Source organism: Gadus macrocephalus, chromosome 20, assembly GCF_031168955.1.
Source record: "Gadus macrocephalus chromosome 20, ASM3116895v1".
Taxonomy (NCBI): domain Eukaryota; kingdom Metazoa; phylum Chordata; class Actinopteri; order Gadiformes; family Gadidae; genus Gadus; species Gadus macrocephalus.
This window is the reverse complement of record NC_082401.1, coordinates 18,347,648-18,366,007: the sequence shown is the minus strand read 5'-3', so window position 1 is coordinate 18,366,007 and position 18,360 is coordinate 18,347,648. Positions and strand designations below refer to the sequence as shown.

Sequence of the window (18,360 nt, the reverse complement as noted above, 5' to 3'; positions counted from 1 at the left end):
GTGGGAATTACTACAGGCCCAGTCAAACGAGTGCCATGGCCCAGTTTATGGTGATAAGAGAGATATAATTACAATTACAATGGGATGGCCTGCATCGCCATTCATAACCCATGTCTCCCCCAACTGTCCCTCTGTGTCTGGTTTCTTACGAGTTCATGATTCACATTCAGAAAGACACGCCTGCAGGTGGGAAGTATAGGCCTACTAGCACGAGGAAAACTTCGAGCTGGAACATCTACCTTCTTAACCAACAACACACCTCAACTGAAATAATATTTGATTAGGTATTTTGACACATACAAAATGTGTCGATTTGCATAGCGGTATAGTCGGATACAGTAAAACTAAATGTCCCTATTCATTAATAATTCACAAAACGTGACCCCTTTAATTCATTATTGGGCTACATTCAATATTTCAAGTAGGCTACATTGCTACCAACACTGTTCAGACCCGAAAAAAATAAGAAAAATTAAGGCCTATACTGACAACAACAACAGAGCTTTTCACCTTGCATTAGGTCTATATGTTCATGTATCCATACGAGAGTGAACTGAGCTAGACTCCAGTCCGAACCCAACTTCGACCTCATTTCCCTGTAACCAAGAAAAGTGTTACATAAGCTCACATTCCACATTGCCTGCTACCTGTCACTGCCAAATGAACCTTGTCCTAAAAACTGTTATCAGGGTGATTGTAGCGAAGGGTGCGGCCCCGGAATAGGTGTGGTAGGAAACTCCTACCTGCAACATGACTTGCGACGAGCTAACTCAAGCTAACTACATTGTGAATCTTAAAATCAAGAACTTGTTGGCACATTCATAGACTGATCCAATAAACTTTAATTTTTGATCACATTTCTGGGTGACTAGAATACGGCGCCGGCTTGATTGTAGACCTTTCCTAGATTTGTCATTCATATTCAATGTAACGTTTGACATGTATACATTATACAACAATATGCTGTTTGGTGCCTTAAAACATCCGAGATTGGGTTTGGATGTGAACATCGCAATGGTATTAAAGAAGCAATGTCAATGCCACCAACACACACAGCTGAAAAAGGTTGGCAGTGTGGTCTGTTTTCATTTCAATGATCATGAGCGTGCGATTAGTTTGGCCTTTGTTGAAGCGTGATTACAATCAAATTCAGTAGGTACTTGTAAAACCTCGTACGAGAGTTCCCCAAAATACTTGCAGTTACAGAGCACAATATAGTCCGAAATCGTCAAACAGCCGAGTGGACAAATATAATGAGTAACTATTAAGGTGAGACACGAGAAGCTTCCATGTTGGTCTAACTTTCAAAACTGTTCTTGTAGGGGGAATACAAAGTAAAACCCATAGAAAACATACACAGCAGTAGTAAATGCCCATGAAAAACGAGTTTATACTCCAATGGGAGTTGAAATCTTCGCTCATTTCGTTATCATGCTTACCTTAGTGTTCACTCCAGTGAGAACGGGCAACCCGGGTTAGACACCGACCGCACGCGGAATGGAAATATTTGATCACACCGATAAAGTGTGCTCAAACTAAACGAGACTAAAACAAATCGAAATAATATTGCGATCCGCGCTATTCGAGTGTAATGCTGAGGCAAAGGAAGCACCATAGAGCCTAATAGTCTTTGCCTATCCTTTGGCAGGCTGACTGCTCCACAGTCATGCCACTGACGTCACAAGTGCCGGAGCTACTACGGGACCTTCAAAATAAGGGGCCAATCGTTGGACACAGATTTACCGCCCCTTGCCGATATTGAGGGGTATGTGCAATGCAAACATATTTATCCAACACAACTCTAAAATAATTGATATATGTTTCTCTCCAATCCACCCTCCTTCAAGTGACCCGTAACAAAAATACTAAATAATCTGATAAGGCTGCTGTTTTAGTTGTTTTAGATTTCAGTGGATCGTCGTAACAGTCTTGGGAAGTGGGTTGATATTCCAGCTCATAACTGTGGTTCTGTGCTCAGAGTAGGCCTACATAAAAAACACATGCTGTTACCCCTAGATAATGATATTAGACAACATATCAATACCATAGTTCTTTGGATGACATATTTCAGATCAATGCAACGATAACAGTGGCTCCACCCTTATGACCAAATGTTTGACCGCCGTAAACAAAGGGATGAGCAACATTTGTGGACCTATATGTGCAAGACGAGAGAAAAAAATACCTTGATGTTACTTTACTGTTTTAGATTTGAAAATAAATTGACAAACATCATGTCATTCATGCCACAATTCAAACGAGAACATTTTAATTATTCTTTCGCTGTTGACTACCGTACTTATAATCATTTATATACATTGGTTGAATCCATTCGTTGCCAAACCGGCTTAAACCAATTATTTCAGATTCTCCCATAATAACACTCTTGTGAGAGAGATGGACAGCGATCTCTGCTGGAGTTATTGCAGTATGGCAGAGTGATATAATGTTCTCCAATATTTAGATGTGGATATGAAAACGATCTGGACCAGCTAGTATAACGCGAAACGTAACCCCAGTTGGGCCACTTTTTAGGCAATGGGTCCCCCACCAGGTAAATGTTTGTTGCGAGATCCAATGGGTGGAGTATTTCCCGCCCACTTATTTGCATTTTTATATTGTCCACAATATTACGCGGGCATAGTTTGAAAATGCAAACGTGATATGAGTTTAATTAGTTATATTTTTTATTAATTTGAATATTTTCCTCTTGTAAGCAGACTTGTTTTGAATTGGTAAATTGAATGGTTTGCATTTTGTTTTATTTATGACTCAAATAAAGCTTTTATATTAGTAAAGCATTGGTATATTGCATTTTCAACATTGCATTTCTATTTGATTATTGTCCTAAAAATACTTCCTTAACTACATGAAATGGGTCGGGTGAACTTTATAACAAAAACGTGTGTGGTCTAAAACAATAGCTGTAAAAGAAGGCTAATAGAGAATTGTTGTTTCATATTGAGTTGCTAAGTTTTAAATTCTACTACTCCCTCTTGCCCTCTCTTTCTCTCTTGCCCTCTTCATCTCTCTTGCCATATCTTGCACTCGCTTTCTTTCCCGAACTGACTCTGGATCATACAACATTGCTAATTTGCTGATACCCACACCCACATCGTCTTGATACAAAGCTGATTGAAAACCAGCAACTGAGCAAAGTAGTCCTTTAAATATTTTTTACTCATAATAAGAATGTATTGCTAATTTTAAACAAAATGTTTGATTGGGCCTGCCTGGGCCAATATTACCTCCACAGGTGGGTCAAGGCATAATCATCTTTGACAATTTCCTGCCATGTTTAATACCGCTGCCTTTTCAACCATTTTCTGGCAAACTTATAAACCTTATAAAAGAAGGAAGGGCATGAAGCATGTCAATTACAAGAAAATTGTCGAATGGGTTTGGGGAAATCTGTGGCCTACATCTTCATATCTTCAGGGTATACAGAGGGCACAATTATGACAACACTTTTTGACATATTATATTTTATATATTTTATTATATTTTTTTTATCCAAAGCAACTTACAATTCAACCAAGATTCCAGATAAGGCAAGAATCATGCAAGTTCATTAAGTAGGCTACATTGAACAGGAAAAGTGCTTCAAGGTCTATGTCATAGAAACAAGGGGTAAAGCAAGTTTTTTTTATAGATGGATTTTATTTTCATGGGCCAAGAAGCAACATTAAAAGCGAAACATGGAACATTTAATGTAAATCACCTTTCCTTTTGCTTGTATTCAACTGTTTGCCTGGAGAATAATCCCTTCCTCCTCTTGACACAATCAAGTATCTCTTAACAGAACACCTAGCCTGCACAAAATGGTTGGCTTTCAAGAGGCAGTCGGATGGATAATCAAACCATTTAAACTACATATAATATGCACTAGGCCCTAGGATAGTGGCCAATTTATTTCATGCGCCGCCCTCCAGCGTTTCCAAGTAACCTTCTGAAATCTTAAGTGAGTAACAAAGTCACAATACACAGAATAAACTTGGAACAGGACAAGTTACTCGTACAATATTTTCAATAAATAGAATATAAACGTGAGCCAAAAAGAAAAAAAATAAATATTGTCAGCAAATAGATGTTAAGAAGTGTGAAATATAATGTATTTTTCTCTGGTAGTTTATGTGTACAAAGTAAATGGAGTGCATTTAAAGAGGCCGTAGTGAAGATATATTAATATTCTTAAATGACCTATCTGATTAACTATTGAAAGTAAACAAAAATTACAAAACATCAATTTTTTTATTATTGAAATAACCAATACTGTGTATACTTTACAACGAAGCATTGACCCCATGTATCATTACAATAATATTTTGATGAGAGAAAAGTCGCTTCTTATTAGATAGCTGGTAACGTTGCTTCCATCACGGTCGATATTGAATCACAAGGAGGTTCACTCTTCTTAAAAGTTTTGACTTGACATTGAAAAATGGTGATAATTCGATTTCTAATTTTGGTCAGTTTAAATCCGTATATTAGGGGATTTATGAGTGGTGGAATCAGTAGAAATTCTATCGATATAAAGTTCAGGAGACTTTGAGGCAAGTCATTCGATCCATACCTCATATACAGTATATCCGTCAACATTCCAAAACTGAAATTAATAATTGTTACTATGTGTGGCATACATGTTTGCATAAACTTCCCATTCTTATCTTTAGATATAAGGCATTTCTTGATTAAATATATGTAAGACCAAACGATAAACACAGCATGGGAAAAATAAAAAGCAATATTAATATATCCAATCATTTGGTTTGCCCTTGGAGGAGAGCAGGTAAGTTGAACAATCATCCAGTTAACACAGTAGAGCCGGTTTATATGTGAGCCACACAATGCAACCCCGACCAGTGAGACTGAATTCATCAACATAAGATAAAGAGGCACAAACCAGGCCATGCATACAAATATACAGACCTTCTTAGTTGTCATCACTGAATGATACACCAAAGGTTTACAAATGGCCACATATCTGTCATAGGCCATCAGAGCAAGGATGGACAAATCTCCACAGTTTGAAGAATGGATTACATAACCCTGTAGCATGCAATTTGTATACGAGATGACATGAGTTGTCACAAGATCTGCGATGAACTTGGGGTAAAATCCTGCTGTTCCGTAAAGCCCATTAATGCACAGATTACACAAGAAGATATACATTGGCTCGTGAAGGTGCTTATCCATAATGATGACAACAATGACGGATAAATTGACACAGAGAATCAAAGCATACCATATTAAAGTAAAAGAAAAGAGAGTTAGTTTGTGTCCCATTAGGTAATCTAAACCTGAAAGAGTAAATACTGTTACAACTGAAACATTATACATTGTTGGAAATAAATCACTGGTAAGATAAGACACAAATTTACTGATCAAGGTACAAAAGTAAAAATAAAATTATACAATTATACAATTATACATACATGAAAGATTATATGTACGTTTTTTTGTAGTAGCAGTAATAGTAGTTGTACAACGCATCAATGTTTGTGCCTTGATCTCCTCGTGTTTTCTGTTTAAGTATTCACTCTGGAGATGAATAGACCAATCATCAAATGTTTACATTTCACTTCGCTTTTATGGTTCCATCCCATTTCAGAAAGTAGGTGTTGTCAATTTTTTTTTACTACGCCTTTAAAAAATAATAATTTTAACGTGAGTCAATGGTGAGATTTAACAGATAATTTGTCGACTCTACAAATTATTTTTTAAGTCAAGGAATTTGCATTTTGCCGTATAATTGTTCAATTATAAGAAGTCATTATTATTTTTTTTTATAAACAATTCAAATAACTATTTATGTATGAGAAGTAATTAAAATATTTTGTATATATATTTTTTATTAAATACCTAATAAGAAAGGCTAAACACCTAAGCTCTACACACCCAACCTCTCAACACAAGTTACCCAGAGCCGCTACAGTCATTCGTGATGCCTGTTTGTTTCATAGCGGGATTTCGACATGTTCACATGTTCAAAATGTAGTAGCAATAGTTTTTTCTCATTCATGTTTACGGTTAAAATGTTTCAGATTCAGATTCAGTTTTTCTCCTGCTTGGGGTTCTGACATGATTTGGGCCCAATCCCGTTTCTTTGCTCACTGTCTCAACCCTACATCTCAACCCTAACCCTCATTGCTCATGCTCATTGCTACCCCTCATTGCTACCCCTAACCGATCCCCTACCAAATGGGACAAGCCTACCCTGTGACGTCATCATGGCCTCCCCGTGCCCCCTAGCAGATAACCAGACCCCTGGTAATGTTACAAGAGACAGACTGGCTGCCATTGTCTCGGGCAACGAGCAAGACCCATTGTAAAGATGTTTAACCTGAAATGGTATTGATATTTATATGTAATTGGCATGTTTAAATAAAGTGTTAAAAAATAAATAAAAATAAATAATACTATTTGTCCCTCGTAATATACCTTTATTTTGAATGTCACTTAGCTACATGTTAAAGGTGGTATTAGGGTGCACTCACACTAGGCCATCTGGCCGTGGCCGTTGGCCGTCGCAGCTGTGGCCTGGCCACGGAAGGCTCTTGTACATACGTCATCACGTCGTAACACGTCATCACCAAGCGTCCGCTGCATGGACCATAATAAAGTCTGCCGCCAGTCAGAGTTTTAACAACAATGGACAACAACACAGAGAACACACCAACAGTTGAACCGCTTGACGCGATGTTTACCGTTTAATGGGAAAGAAGGCTCGTCGCCTTTATTATGTCCGTGGTCGTCGCATTGACTATACGTCATCCAGCTCAGGTTGCGTAGCCGTGCGTGTGCGCGTGTCGGCTCATTAGCATCTGTACCGTAGCGGCCCGTGCTGTAGCAGACTGGCCCCAGACTGGCCACACTCACACTGGCAGATTTGAGCACGGTTAGGTGCTAAAACAGCCACGGCCACGGCCAGATGGCCTAGTGTGAGTGCACCCTTAGATAATAATCGGTTAAGAACAAGAACACTTTAGAAGAAACACTTTATTTAAATAAGAAACACTGAACCACACATCTAAAAATACACACACACACAGCTTTTTTTTTTTTTTCTCAGCTTTTGAGAGAATGGTGGAGAATCACATCTTCTCCACCATTCCGCCAACTTTGCCTCGCTCTCCTCATGCCTCGCCTGCTCCCTGGCACTCTCCTCTTGGAAGGGGTGTCTGGGGTGGTGGAAGAGGTGCCTGGGGTGGAGGAGCATGAGGGAGAGGTGGGGGGGCTGGTGGCAGTGGACTCAACGATGTCCTGAAAGAAAACGAATAAGAAGGAATTAGGAATTATATGCCAGAACTGGGTGATATGGCCATATGTTACGTACAATATATAATAGCTATGTACACAATATAGTACTGCCAAAAATTACATTGATTAACCATGTAATATTACTAATATAATATAATATATTAGTATATATAATATTACTTATAGAATGTTACTAATATAATATAATATATTAGTATAAAGCTTATTTTTAACCTGGAGTCGCTAGAACATGGAAGATCTGGATATCATACGACATGATATCCAGCCCGGGCTCTGCAGCCCGGCTGTCTGACACATTCGGACATTCTGCAGCCCGGTTCTCGGCCGGGCTGCAGAGCCCGATCACGGGCTCTGCAGCCCGGCCGAGAACCGGGGTCGGGCGGCCCGCGAAAGTCCGACGGCCGGGGTCGGGCGGCCCGCGAAAGTCCGACGGCCGGGCTGCAGAGCCCGTGATCGGACTTTCGCGATCTTCCGAGAGTCCGCGGCCGGGCTTCGAAGCCCACGGCCGGGCTGCAGAGTATAATCAATAAAATAATTAATAGTTAATTACAGAGAAAACACTTACATTTGTGTTTTTCCAATCCTGTCGCATCTTTTCGCCCTCCATCTTGTCTAGGATATTTCTTGATTTTCCGTTTTCTCGCAAGGTATTGTGGGAGCAAGTCAGAACTGAAGCGCTTTGAGGGTGCCCATCGAAAATCTCAATTTTGAGGGGATGTTAGCCCTCCCCCTTACCCCTTAAGCTACCTTTAAACTGTATTGGGACCAGTGTTGTTTTCGTCAGGCAAGACGAAAACGAAAATGACGTCGTCAGACCCCTTTTTTCCATGACGAAAACGAGACTAAGACGAACGTCACCAAAGCCATATAAAGACTAAAATGTGACGAAAAATGTAGACATTTTCGTCAGACGAGAACTAGACGAGACTAAATTGTTAGTGAGAGCATGTGAGCGGAGCGGAGCGTGGAGCGGGTGGTGGAGCGGAGCGGAAGAAATACGTTGGAGCGGGTTGGAGCGCAGAGCGGTTTTAAATTCAAAGGCCGGAGCGGGGATTTGACTCCGCTCCAGTCCGCTCTAGTCCGCTCCAATTTTAACTGCTTCTAGCGGCTTACATGTAGGTGGTTCACGTAGAATAGAATGGGTTTCAATGGGAGCATCCAAGCAACCTGATTGGATAAAACGCGTCACGTGAGACCCTTCCACCCCCCCCCCCCGCAACACTGGCTCGTGTGCTCGCGCGCAGCTGCGCCTGCACGCACACGGCACACACACACTCATACACTACAGAGAGAGGCTGGTGGACGAGTTTTCGTCTGACTAAAACTAGACTAAAACCTTTTGAGTTTTCGTCAGACTAAAACTAGACTAAAACTTTCAAAGATAGAAATGACTAAAATGGGACTAAAACTAAGAAGCATTTCGTCAAAAAGACTAAGACTAAAACTAAATCTAAAATGCCTGCCAAAAACAACACTGATTGGGACATGGCTCCACGGCGCGTGAACGCGCAACAGCGAGGGTTAGGGCTGAGATTTTGAAGCGAGACAAGTGGGAACAAATGGGATTCAGCCTTGGACTTGTAGGATGGGTGGAGGGAATGGAACGTCTCCATTGTTGACCCAGACAATTGTGTCAGGTTTGCACAATGTTTACCTTCCTGACTGAAGGGAATCACTCTGGTGCAGGGTATGAGTACAAATTAAGATTTAAGACAGCTACTCATCTGGCCAAGGAAAAACCCTGCGCTGTTTACTGAGAGGCCGGCGTTGGGAGTAGAGCCAACTATTACATCTCATATAAAATATCATAATGTTGAAAGTTTTGTTAGGCCTATGTATTCCCATATGAACTCCTAATATTCCCTTGTGTGCTCTTAAACCTACTCTCTGCTGTGTATGGGACCATTTGCTTCAGTAATTTGCGTATTTTGGAATTCTCTGTGTTACAAATTTGAGGTTGGTGCGTGAGTAACGGTCAAAGACTCGGCAGCTCTGCAGATAAACCTTGGCGCACATTATATGTCAGGGTTGCCAGGTTTCATGCTGCTTGCGTGTGACCCACGATTTCACCTTCAGCTCAGCTCTCCGGCTGCGCGAACAATTCTCAATCTAAAACACTACGACAGCAACAGAGATGAACAGGCTGAATGTATTGTGGTCACTGATCTTAGTGGTTAAACCAAGCGAATGACCCCAGACAGTCTGATCACTTGAAAACCGCAGCCAGTCCGATCGCCCAGTATGATCGGTTGATATACGAAGCTGGTAGGATAGCTCGTAAAACCCCAGGCAATTTGATTTCTAGAAAATGCCAGCCAATCAGATCGCTTTTTTGGCCCCACAAAAAAAGAGATCTGATTAAATAAATAAAATCGTGCTGTTGCATGAATTCTCATGCAACAATGTCTATGTTCTAATTTCAAGTTCTATATGAATAAATTATGTATTTAATGTAAAATTTGATGTTAAACAGTTTTGAGGAACTTGAATCTCTAACTAACAGGTTAAAAATATGTTTCTAATCAGGAAATAATGTTCTCTGTCAATCAAGTCGGCAAGAGGTTCTGATTTTTTATTTTTATGGAAAAGGTAACACGTTAAAATGTTCATTAGAAAGACATTGAAATGGCACTTTCTCATCTGTTGCTTTGAGCAGGATGTAGGCCTGCGTATGCCGCCGGGAATCTATCATTTTGCTTTCCTCTACTCTGCTTCACTATTTGCTAACAGCACTTGGAACTGAAATAATGATAACAAAATGCCAAGATAAAAGATACATTAATATTACACCAAATTGTAAAAGCCATCATATACTGTATATTGCAATAAGCCTTGAATTAATTTTTTTTGAATTTATTTATTTTAATTTACCAAATAATTTACCAAAATATCCAAGATGAACTGATGCATGAAAACAAATGAAAAACAAGTTAATTGTATGCATACAATTTCCATACAAATACATGTAAGTCTGGACACCATTATACAGTCTATATGACGACATTATCAAAATATTCAAATAAGAATAAGTTAGTTGAATTATTAAACTAACTTATCATTATTTGATTATTTAGGTAATGGGTCAAAGAGGGAAACTATGAAAATATCAGGTATTCCATAAATTTAACTTAAATAGATTGAATGAGCAAATAAATAAAATACTTTAGAAATGTACACACTTAACCATTTAACTTATAACTTTCTTGTTAAACAAAATAAACCTTATTCGATTTCGAATTTTGGTAAGTATAATACCATATATTAGTGGGTTGATAATAGGAGGTATTATAAAAAACTCTATAGACAATACATTTTTAATCATTGGCGACACATCTGCTGAACCAAATCGCATAAACATCACATCAAACAACACAGCCACGGTCACATTGAGCAGAGTCATTAAATGTGGCAAACAAGTCTGCATGAATTTTCCTCGGCTCTCAATCGACTTCACACATGTTCTGACCAGATAAACGTACGAGAGAAAAATATAAACAAAATGAAAAAAATAAATAATGATGCAAATGTAACCTAAAACAGTGTTTGTCAGACCAGGAGAACAAGTGATTTTAACAATCACCCAACTGGCACAATATAGTTTATCGATATGCGAGCCACATAATTTCAATGTAGACGTTTTGATAATAGAAGCCAGTACAATTAAAAAAGGAATAATCCAGGAGAAGCATGTAAACAGACAGACGTTCTGCTTTTTCATAAGAGAGTGATAATCGAGTGGTCGGCATATTGCAGCATACCTGTCATAGGCCATCAGTGCAAGGATAGAATATTCAATGCAGACTGAGGAATATATGACCAGACTCTGCACCACACAACCCCCAAACGAGATCACGTGGCGAGAGTAGAGCAGGTCCAGAAGGAACTTGGGGTAGAAACCGGCAGTTCCATAAAGAGCATTGAGGCACAGGTTACACACAAAGATATACATGGGTTGGTGGAGGTTGTGGTCCAAGATGATGGTCAGAACCAGGGAAATGTTAACCATCAGAATCAGAAAGTAGCAAAGTAGAGTGAGGGAGAAAATAACCATTCTGTTGGTGGTCTCCCCGCTCAACCCTGAAAGTGTCAACATTGTTATGTCAGAAGTGTTATCCATGATCATGACATGATCTACAGTAGCCTCCTCTTCAGTCCTCCACTGTGAGTCAGGCCTCGTTGGTGCTTTCAAACTCATGCAGTCATTATGTAAGGGTTTAATGTTTCCCCTGTGGCCGGCAGTAATATTAGTTAATCTGACTCTCGCACACTATGCCGAACACAGTCCCAGTGGCAGGGGCGGATCCATGATGGGGCCTGGGGAGGCCAGCCTCAAAAACACCTCTATGGCTTATGTTGATTTGTCAACATGATAACATGATAATATGTTATACATATTTGTATAAATGCGGAAGCCTTGTATCTTCATAATTCATTTATTTGTATAAATCAATGCTTTTGGTCACTCTTTATGTACGTCGTGGCTTTACCTCGTAGGTCCACTCCGCTTCCATCTTGAAAAGCAGGTTAGTGTAGCATTGGCCATCCAATCATAGCCAACTGTCTTCAAGAGCCTCTTGATAACATTTACTAACATGAGATTTTTGCCAGGTGTATTAAAAAGCAGGAAATGCTGTGCACACTGTTGCTACAATAAACTTTTTAACATGTCAGTTGATTCGTCAGCATTTTTCTAAGCTATCAGTAGCAGGTGAGGCTACATTTCGTCCAAATATCCCATTGATATCCCTCAGTCATTTGACAGATGCTTTTAACCAAAGCGACTGGCAGGTGAGGCTGGAAACAATTGAAACCTACAGTGTTGGACATTAGAGCAGTTCCTTTAAACTTAAGAGCTGTAACAACTGGACAGAGTGGCTTTAGAAAACAGAACATAGGGTTATTATTCTTATGAGTAGAAACATGTGGCTGCCATTTACATTGCCTGGGATACAGAATTAAACACATAGCGGTGTTGATTATGCATACTAAAATGACTAGGAGACCCAACCGCCTTTGTTCTAAGCTAAACTTCAGTGGATCTCAAATTAAAATACATTACACATTATGTTGGATGGAAACAACAAATGTGTTTATTAGTCTACACACAGGAACTCAGATATCAGGCCTAAACTGTGTAACAAGTGACAGTTGCATAGTCAACTGGAAATTGTGATAATTTGAAACATGATTATCATTCATAACGTATAATATGACATATAACATTAACAAATTCATTGAGATTGTAGCAAGTTGTTGTTGAACGTGCAGCCTGCTTGATGGCCCTAATGTCAGGAGGGATTGACTTACGAAACTAGTACAAAGTTCCAATTGATTACAGGTGACATACTTGGATTATTAGATCCCTTTGCAAAAACATTTTTCATTCTGTCCCTGATAATTGCAATACTCTTCGGTTTGTCATGGTCCACAAACCCTTAAGCTTCTACCTGTAACCGATAAATAGTTAATCACAACTGTTCTTGATTTTGACCTCTGCAATAAAGAGTAATTCAAAGTGGAAATATTTCATTTTCAACCAGCCACATGATTTTATTGAAGAATATAAAAAAAATGGCATGTTGGAGACAATATCCAACTAACAAGCAATGCAATTAATTGTATGTATCTGAAAATCTCTTTGGTTTTTACCCATTACATGGACTTTGACCCATGACCATGGTTCATTGATGCTGCACCAATATATACAGCATATAATATATAGAAAATCCTATAAAGGCTTTTGAGCACACAAACTTTGCTAATTATTGCTGATCACAATTTAGGATGCGTATTGTAGCGTGCTGCGGGTGCTGGACTGGATGCCTGGACTCTCCTCATGGATAACCGGCCAGAACCCCATCACCATTTTAATATGATGTACATGTATTTACCTGTATGCCATCTGTGGCACCCAGTGCACTCCTGACCATCCCTGGAAGAAGGGATCCCCTACACTGCGTTTCTTCTCAAGATTTCTTCCTTGCTGATTCAAGGGAGTTTTTTCTTGCCCGTGTGGGGGCATGGGTAAAGGGGGGTGTCACAAATATTTGGCCTGTTAAGCCCTTTGAGACTGTAATGGTGATTAAGGGCTATACAAATAAAATTGAATTGAATTGAATTGAATTATTGTTCGGCTTATTAGACATTGTAATTAATATAGTTTTGTAAGATATTTTCAACAACTTGCCATTGTAAATATTCAACTAAAAGAATACATGTAAAATATAAAAATATATAAGTGAGACTCATATTTTTAACTCATAATTCACCTTTCCTGTTAGCAACAATAAACCAAATCGAAACTTAATTGAAAAAGACTTTCAAACGCTACACACTCAACCATTTAACTTGTAACTTTCTTGTGAAACAAAATAAACCTTATTCGATTACGAATTTTGGTAAGTATAATACCATATATTAGTGGGTTGACAATAGGAGGTATTATAAGAAACTCGAGTGATAATGCATTTTTAATCATTGGCGACACATCTGCTGAGCCAAATCGCATAAACATCACATCAAACAACACAGCCACGGTCACATTGAGCAGAGTCATTAAATGTGGCAAACAAGTCTTCAAGAATTTTCCTCGGCTCTCAATCGACTTCACACATGTTCTGACCAGATAAACGTACGATAGAAAAATATAAACAAAATGAAAAAAATAAATAATGAAGCTAATGTAAGCTAAAGCAGCGTTTGTCAAACCAGGAGAACAAGCGATTTTAACTATCAACCAACTGGCACAATAAAGTTTATCTATGTGTGAGCCACATAATTTCAATGTAGATGTTTTAATCAGAGCAACAAGTAGATTTAAAAAAGGAATAATCCAGGAGAAGCATGTAAGCAGACAGACGTTCTGCATTTTCATAAGAGAGTGATAATCGAGTGGTCGGCATATTGCAGCATACCTGTCATAGGCCATCAGTGCAAGGATAGAATATTCAATGCAGACTGAGGAATATATGACCAGACTCTGCACCACACAACCCCCAAACGAGATCACGTGGCGAGAGTAGAGCAGGTCCAGAAGGAACTTGGGGTAGAAACCGGCAGTTCCATAAAGAGCATTGAGGCACAGGTTACACACAAAGATATACATGGGTTGGTGGAGGTTGTGGTCCAAGATGATGGTCAGAACCAGGGAAATGTTAACCATCAGAATCAGAAAGTAGCAAAGTAGAGTGAGGGAGAAAATAACCATTCTGTTGGTGGTCTCCCCGCTCAACCCTGAAAGTGTCAACATTGTTATGTCAGAAGTGTTATCCATGATCATGACATGATCTACAGTAGCCTCCTCTTCAGTCCTCCACTGTGAGTCAGGCGTCGTTGGTGCTTTCAAACTCATGCAGTCATTATGTAAGAGTTTAATGTTTCCCCTGTGGCCGGCAGTAATATTAGTTAATCTGACTCTCGCACACTATGCCGAACACAGTCCCAGTGGCAGGGGCGGATCCATGATGGGGCCTGGGGAGGCCAGCCTCAAAAACACCTCTATGGTTTATGTTGATTAGTCAACATGATAACATGATAATATGTTATACATATTTGTATAAATGCGGAAGCCTTGTATCTTCATAATTCATTTATTTGCATAAATCAATGCTTTTGGTCACTCTTTATGTACGTCGTGGCTTTACCTCGTAGGTCCACTCCGCTTCCATCTTGAAAAGCAGGTTAGTGTAGCATTGGCCATCCAATCATAGCCAACTGTCTTCAAGAGCCTCTTGATAACATTTACTAACATGAGATTTTTGCCAGGTGTATTCAACAACAGGAAATGCTGTGCACACTGTTGCTACAATAAACTTTTTAACATGTCAGTTGATTCGTCAGCATTTTTCGAAGCTATAGGTAGCAGGTGAGGCTACATTTCGTCCAAATATCCCATTGATATCCCTCAGTCATTTGACAGGTGCTTTTTTTAATTTTTATTTACATTGCCTGGGATACAGAATTAAACACATAGCGGTGTTGATTATGCATACTAAAATGACTAGGAGACCTAACGCTTTGTTCTAAGATAAACTTCAATGGATCTCAAATGTGTTTATTAATGCACACACAGATACTCATATAGCAGGCCTAAACTGTGCAACAAGTGACAGTTGCATGGTCAACTGGAAATTGTCATAATTTGAAACATGATTATCGTTCATAACGTATAATGTGACATATAATATTAACAAATTCATTGAGATTGTAGCAAGTTGTCGTTGAACATGCAGACTGCTTGATGGCCCTGATGTCAAGAGGGATTGATTAACGATACTAATACAGAGTTCCAATTGATTACAGATGACATACTGCCACAAAATGCAAAAACATTTCCAATCCGTCTCTGATTGTCGCAATATTCTTCGGTTTTTCATAGTCCACAAACCATTAAAAATCTACCTGTTACTGAAAAATAGCAAAATCACAACTGTTTATGACTTTTTTCCTCTGGAATAAAGAGTAGTTCAAAGTTGAAATATTTCATTTCCACCCACCCATATTCTTTGATTGAAAGATCAAAAAAAAAAAATGGCATGTTGTATGGAGACAATATCTAACTAACTATCAAGCAATACAATTACATTGATATACCTGGAAATCTCTTTGGTTTTTTTATACCCTTTGAAACTTGCACCCATTCCCATGGTTCACCAATATATACAGCGTATAATATATAGAAAATCCTAGAAAGGCTTTTTAGCACACATATATTTCTAATTAATGCTGATAACAATTTAGGATACATATTGCTATGATTATTAGAAATTATAATTAATGAATTTTTTTGATGATATTTTCTACACCTTGCCATTGTAAATATTCAATTGTAATAATACATGTAAAATATGAAAATGAATAAATGAGACTAATATTCTTAACTCATAATTCACCTTTTCTGTTATCAAAAATTAACCTAATCGAAACCTAATTGAAAAAGACTTAAAAAATGTACCCACTTAACCATTTAATTTGTAACTTTCTTGTGAAACAAAATAAACCTTATTCGATTACGAATTTTGGTAAGTATAATACCATATATTAGTGGGTTGACAATAGGAGGTATTATAAGAAACTCGAGTGATAATGCATTTTTAATCATTGGCGACACATCTGCTGAACCAAATCGCATAAACATCACATCAAACAACACAGCCACCATCACATTGAGCAAAGTCACTAAATGTGGCAAACAAGTCTGCATGAATTTTCTTTTGGTCTCTATCGACTTCACACATGTTCTGACCAGATAAAAGTACGACATAAAAATATAAACAAAATGAAAAAAATAAATAATGATGGTAATGTAACTTAAAACAGCGTTTGTCAGACCAGGAGAACAAGCGATTTTAACTACCAACCAACTGGCACAATAGAGTTTATCTATGTGCGTGCCACATAATTTCAGTGTATATGTTTTTATAGTAGAAGCCAGTATAATTAAAAAAGGAATGACCCAGGAGAAGCATGTAAGCAGACTGACATTGCGCTTTTTCATAAGAGAGTGATAATCGAGTGGTCGGCATATTGCAGCATACCTGTCATAGGCCATCAGCGCAAGGATAGAATATTCAATGCAGACTGAGGAATATATGACCAGACTCTGCACCACACAACCCCCAAACGAGATCACGTGGCGAGAGTAGAGCAGGTCCAGAAGGAACTTGGGGTAGAAACCGGCAGTTCCATAAAGAGCATTGAGGCACAGGTTACACACAAAGATATACATGGGTTGGTGGAGGTTGTGGTCCAAGATGATGGTCAGAACCAGGGAAATGTTAACCATCAGAATCAGAAAGTAGCAAAGTAGAGTGAGGGAGAAAATAACCATTCTGTTGGTGGTCTCCCCGCTCAACCCTGAAAGTGTCAACATTGTTATGTCAGAAGTGTTATCCATGATCATGACATGATCTACAGTAGCCTCCTCTTCAGTCCTCCACTGTGAGTCAGGCGTCGTTGGTGCTTTCAAACTCATGCAGTCATTATGTAAGAGTTTAATGTTTCCCCTGTGGCCGGCAGTAATATTAGTTAATCTGACTCTCGCACACTATGCCGAACACAGTCCCAGTGGCAGGGGCGGATCCATGATGGGGCCTGGGGAGGCCAGCCTCAAAAACACCTCTATGGTTTATGTTGATTAGTCAACATGATAACATGATAATATGTTATACATATTTGTATAAATGCGGAAGCCTTGTATCTTCATAATTCATTTATTTGCATAAATCAATGCTTTTGGTCACTCTTTATGTACGTCGTGGCTTTACCTCGTAGGTCCACTCCGCTTCCATCTTGAAAAGCAGGTTAGTGTAGCATTGGCCATCCAATCATAGCCAACTGTCTTCAAGAGCCTCTTGATAACATTTACTAACATGAGATTTTTGCCAGGTGTATTCAACAACAGGAAATGCTGTGCACACTGTTGCTACAATAAACTTTTTAACATGTCAGTTGATTCGTCAGCATTTTTCGAAGCTATAGGTAGCAGGTGAGGCTACATTTCGTCCAAATATCCCATTGATATCCCTCAGTCATTTGACAGGTGCTTTTTTTAATTTTTATTTACATTGCCTGGGATACAGAATTAAACACATAGCGGTGTTGATTATGCATACTAAAATGACTAGGAGACCTAACGCTTTGTTCTAAGATAAACTTCAATGGATCTCAAATGTGTTTATTAATGCACACACAGATACTCATATAGCAGGCCTAAACTGTGCAACAAGTGACAGTTGCATGGTCAACTGGAAATTGTCATAATTTGAAACATGATTATCGTTCATAACGTATAATGTGACATATAATATTAACAAATTCATTGAGATTGTAGCAAGTTGTCGTTGAACATGCAGACTGCTTGATGGCCCTGATGTCAAGAGGGATTGATTAACGATACTAATACAGAGTTCCAATTGATTACAGATGACATACTGCCACAAAATGCAAAAACATTTCCAATCCGTCTCTGATTGTCGCAATATTCTTCGGTTTTTCATAGTCCACAAACCATTAAAAATCTACCTGTTACTGAAAAATAGCAAAATCACAACTGTTTATGACTTTTTTCCTCTGGAATAA

General features: G+C 38.8%; 4 protein-coding genes across 4 annotated transcripts; all 4 read right to left on the bottom strand.

The window, feature by feature from the left end:
- Nucleotides 1-3,660: 3,660 nt before the first annotated feature.
- On the bottom strand, nucleotides 3,661-5,483 carry LOC132448817 (olfactory receptor 10G4-like). The gene has a single exon (XM_060040355.1). The coding sequence runs from the start codon at nucleotides 5,338-5,340 to the stop codon at nucleotides 4,351-4,353; it is 990 nt and encodes a 329-aa protein (XP_059896338.1). The 5' UTR covers nucleotides 5,341-5,483; the 3' UTR covers nucleotides 3,661-4,350.
- Nucleotides 5,484-10,468: 4,985 nt separating this feature from the next.
- On the bottom strand, nucleotides 10,469-11,443 carry LOC132448319 (olfactory receptor 6C1-like). Its single transcript, XM_060039483.1, has one exon. The coding sequence runs from the start codon at nucleotides 11,402-11,404 to the stop codon at nucleotides 10,469-10,471; it is 936 nt and encodes a 311-aa protein (XP_059895466.1). The 5' UTR covers nucleotides 11,405-11,443.
- A 1,968-nt stretch (nucleotides 11,444-13,411) lies between these two features.
- On the bottom strand, nucleotides 13,412-14,856 carry LOC132449188 (olfactory receptor 734-like). Its single transcript, XM_060040881.1, has one exon. The coding sequence runs from the start codon at nucleotides 14,630-14,632 to the stop codon at nucleotides 13,625-13,627; it is 1,008 nt and encodes a 335-aa protein (XP_059896864.1). The 5' UTR covers nucleotides 14,633-14,856; the 3' UTR covers nucleotides 13,412-13,624.
- Nucleotides 14,857-15,963: 1,107 nt separating this feature from the next.
- LOC132448786 (olfactory receptor 2K2-like) lies at nucleotides 15,964-17,504 on the bottom strand. Its single transcript, XM_060040310.1, has one exon. The coding sequence runs from the start codon at nucleotides 17,252-17,254 to the stop codon at nucleotides 16,247-16,249; it is 1,008 nt and encodes a 335-aa protein (XP_059896293.1). The 5' UTR covers nucleotides 17,255-17,504; the 3' UTR covers nucleotides 15,964-16,246.
- Between the last annotated feature and the right edge of the window lie 856 nt (nucleotides 17,505-18,360).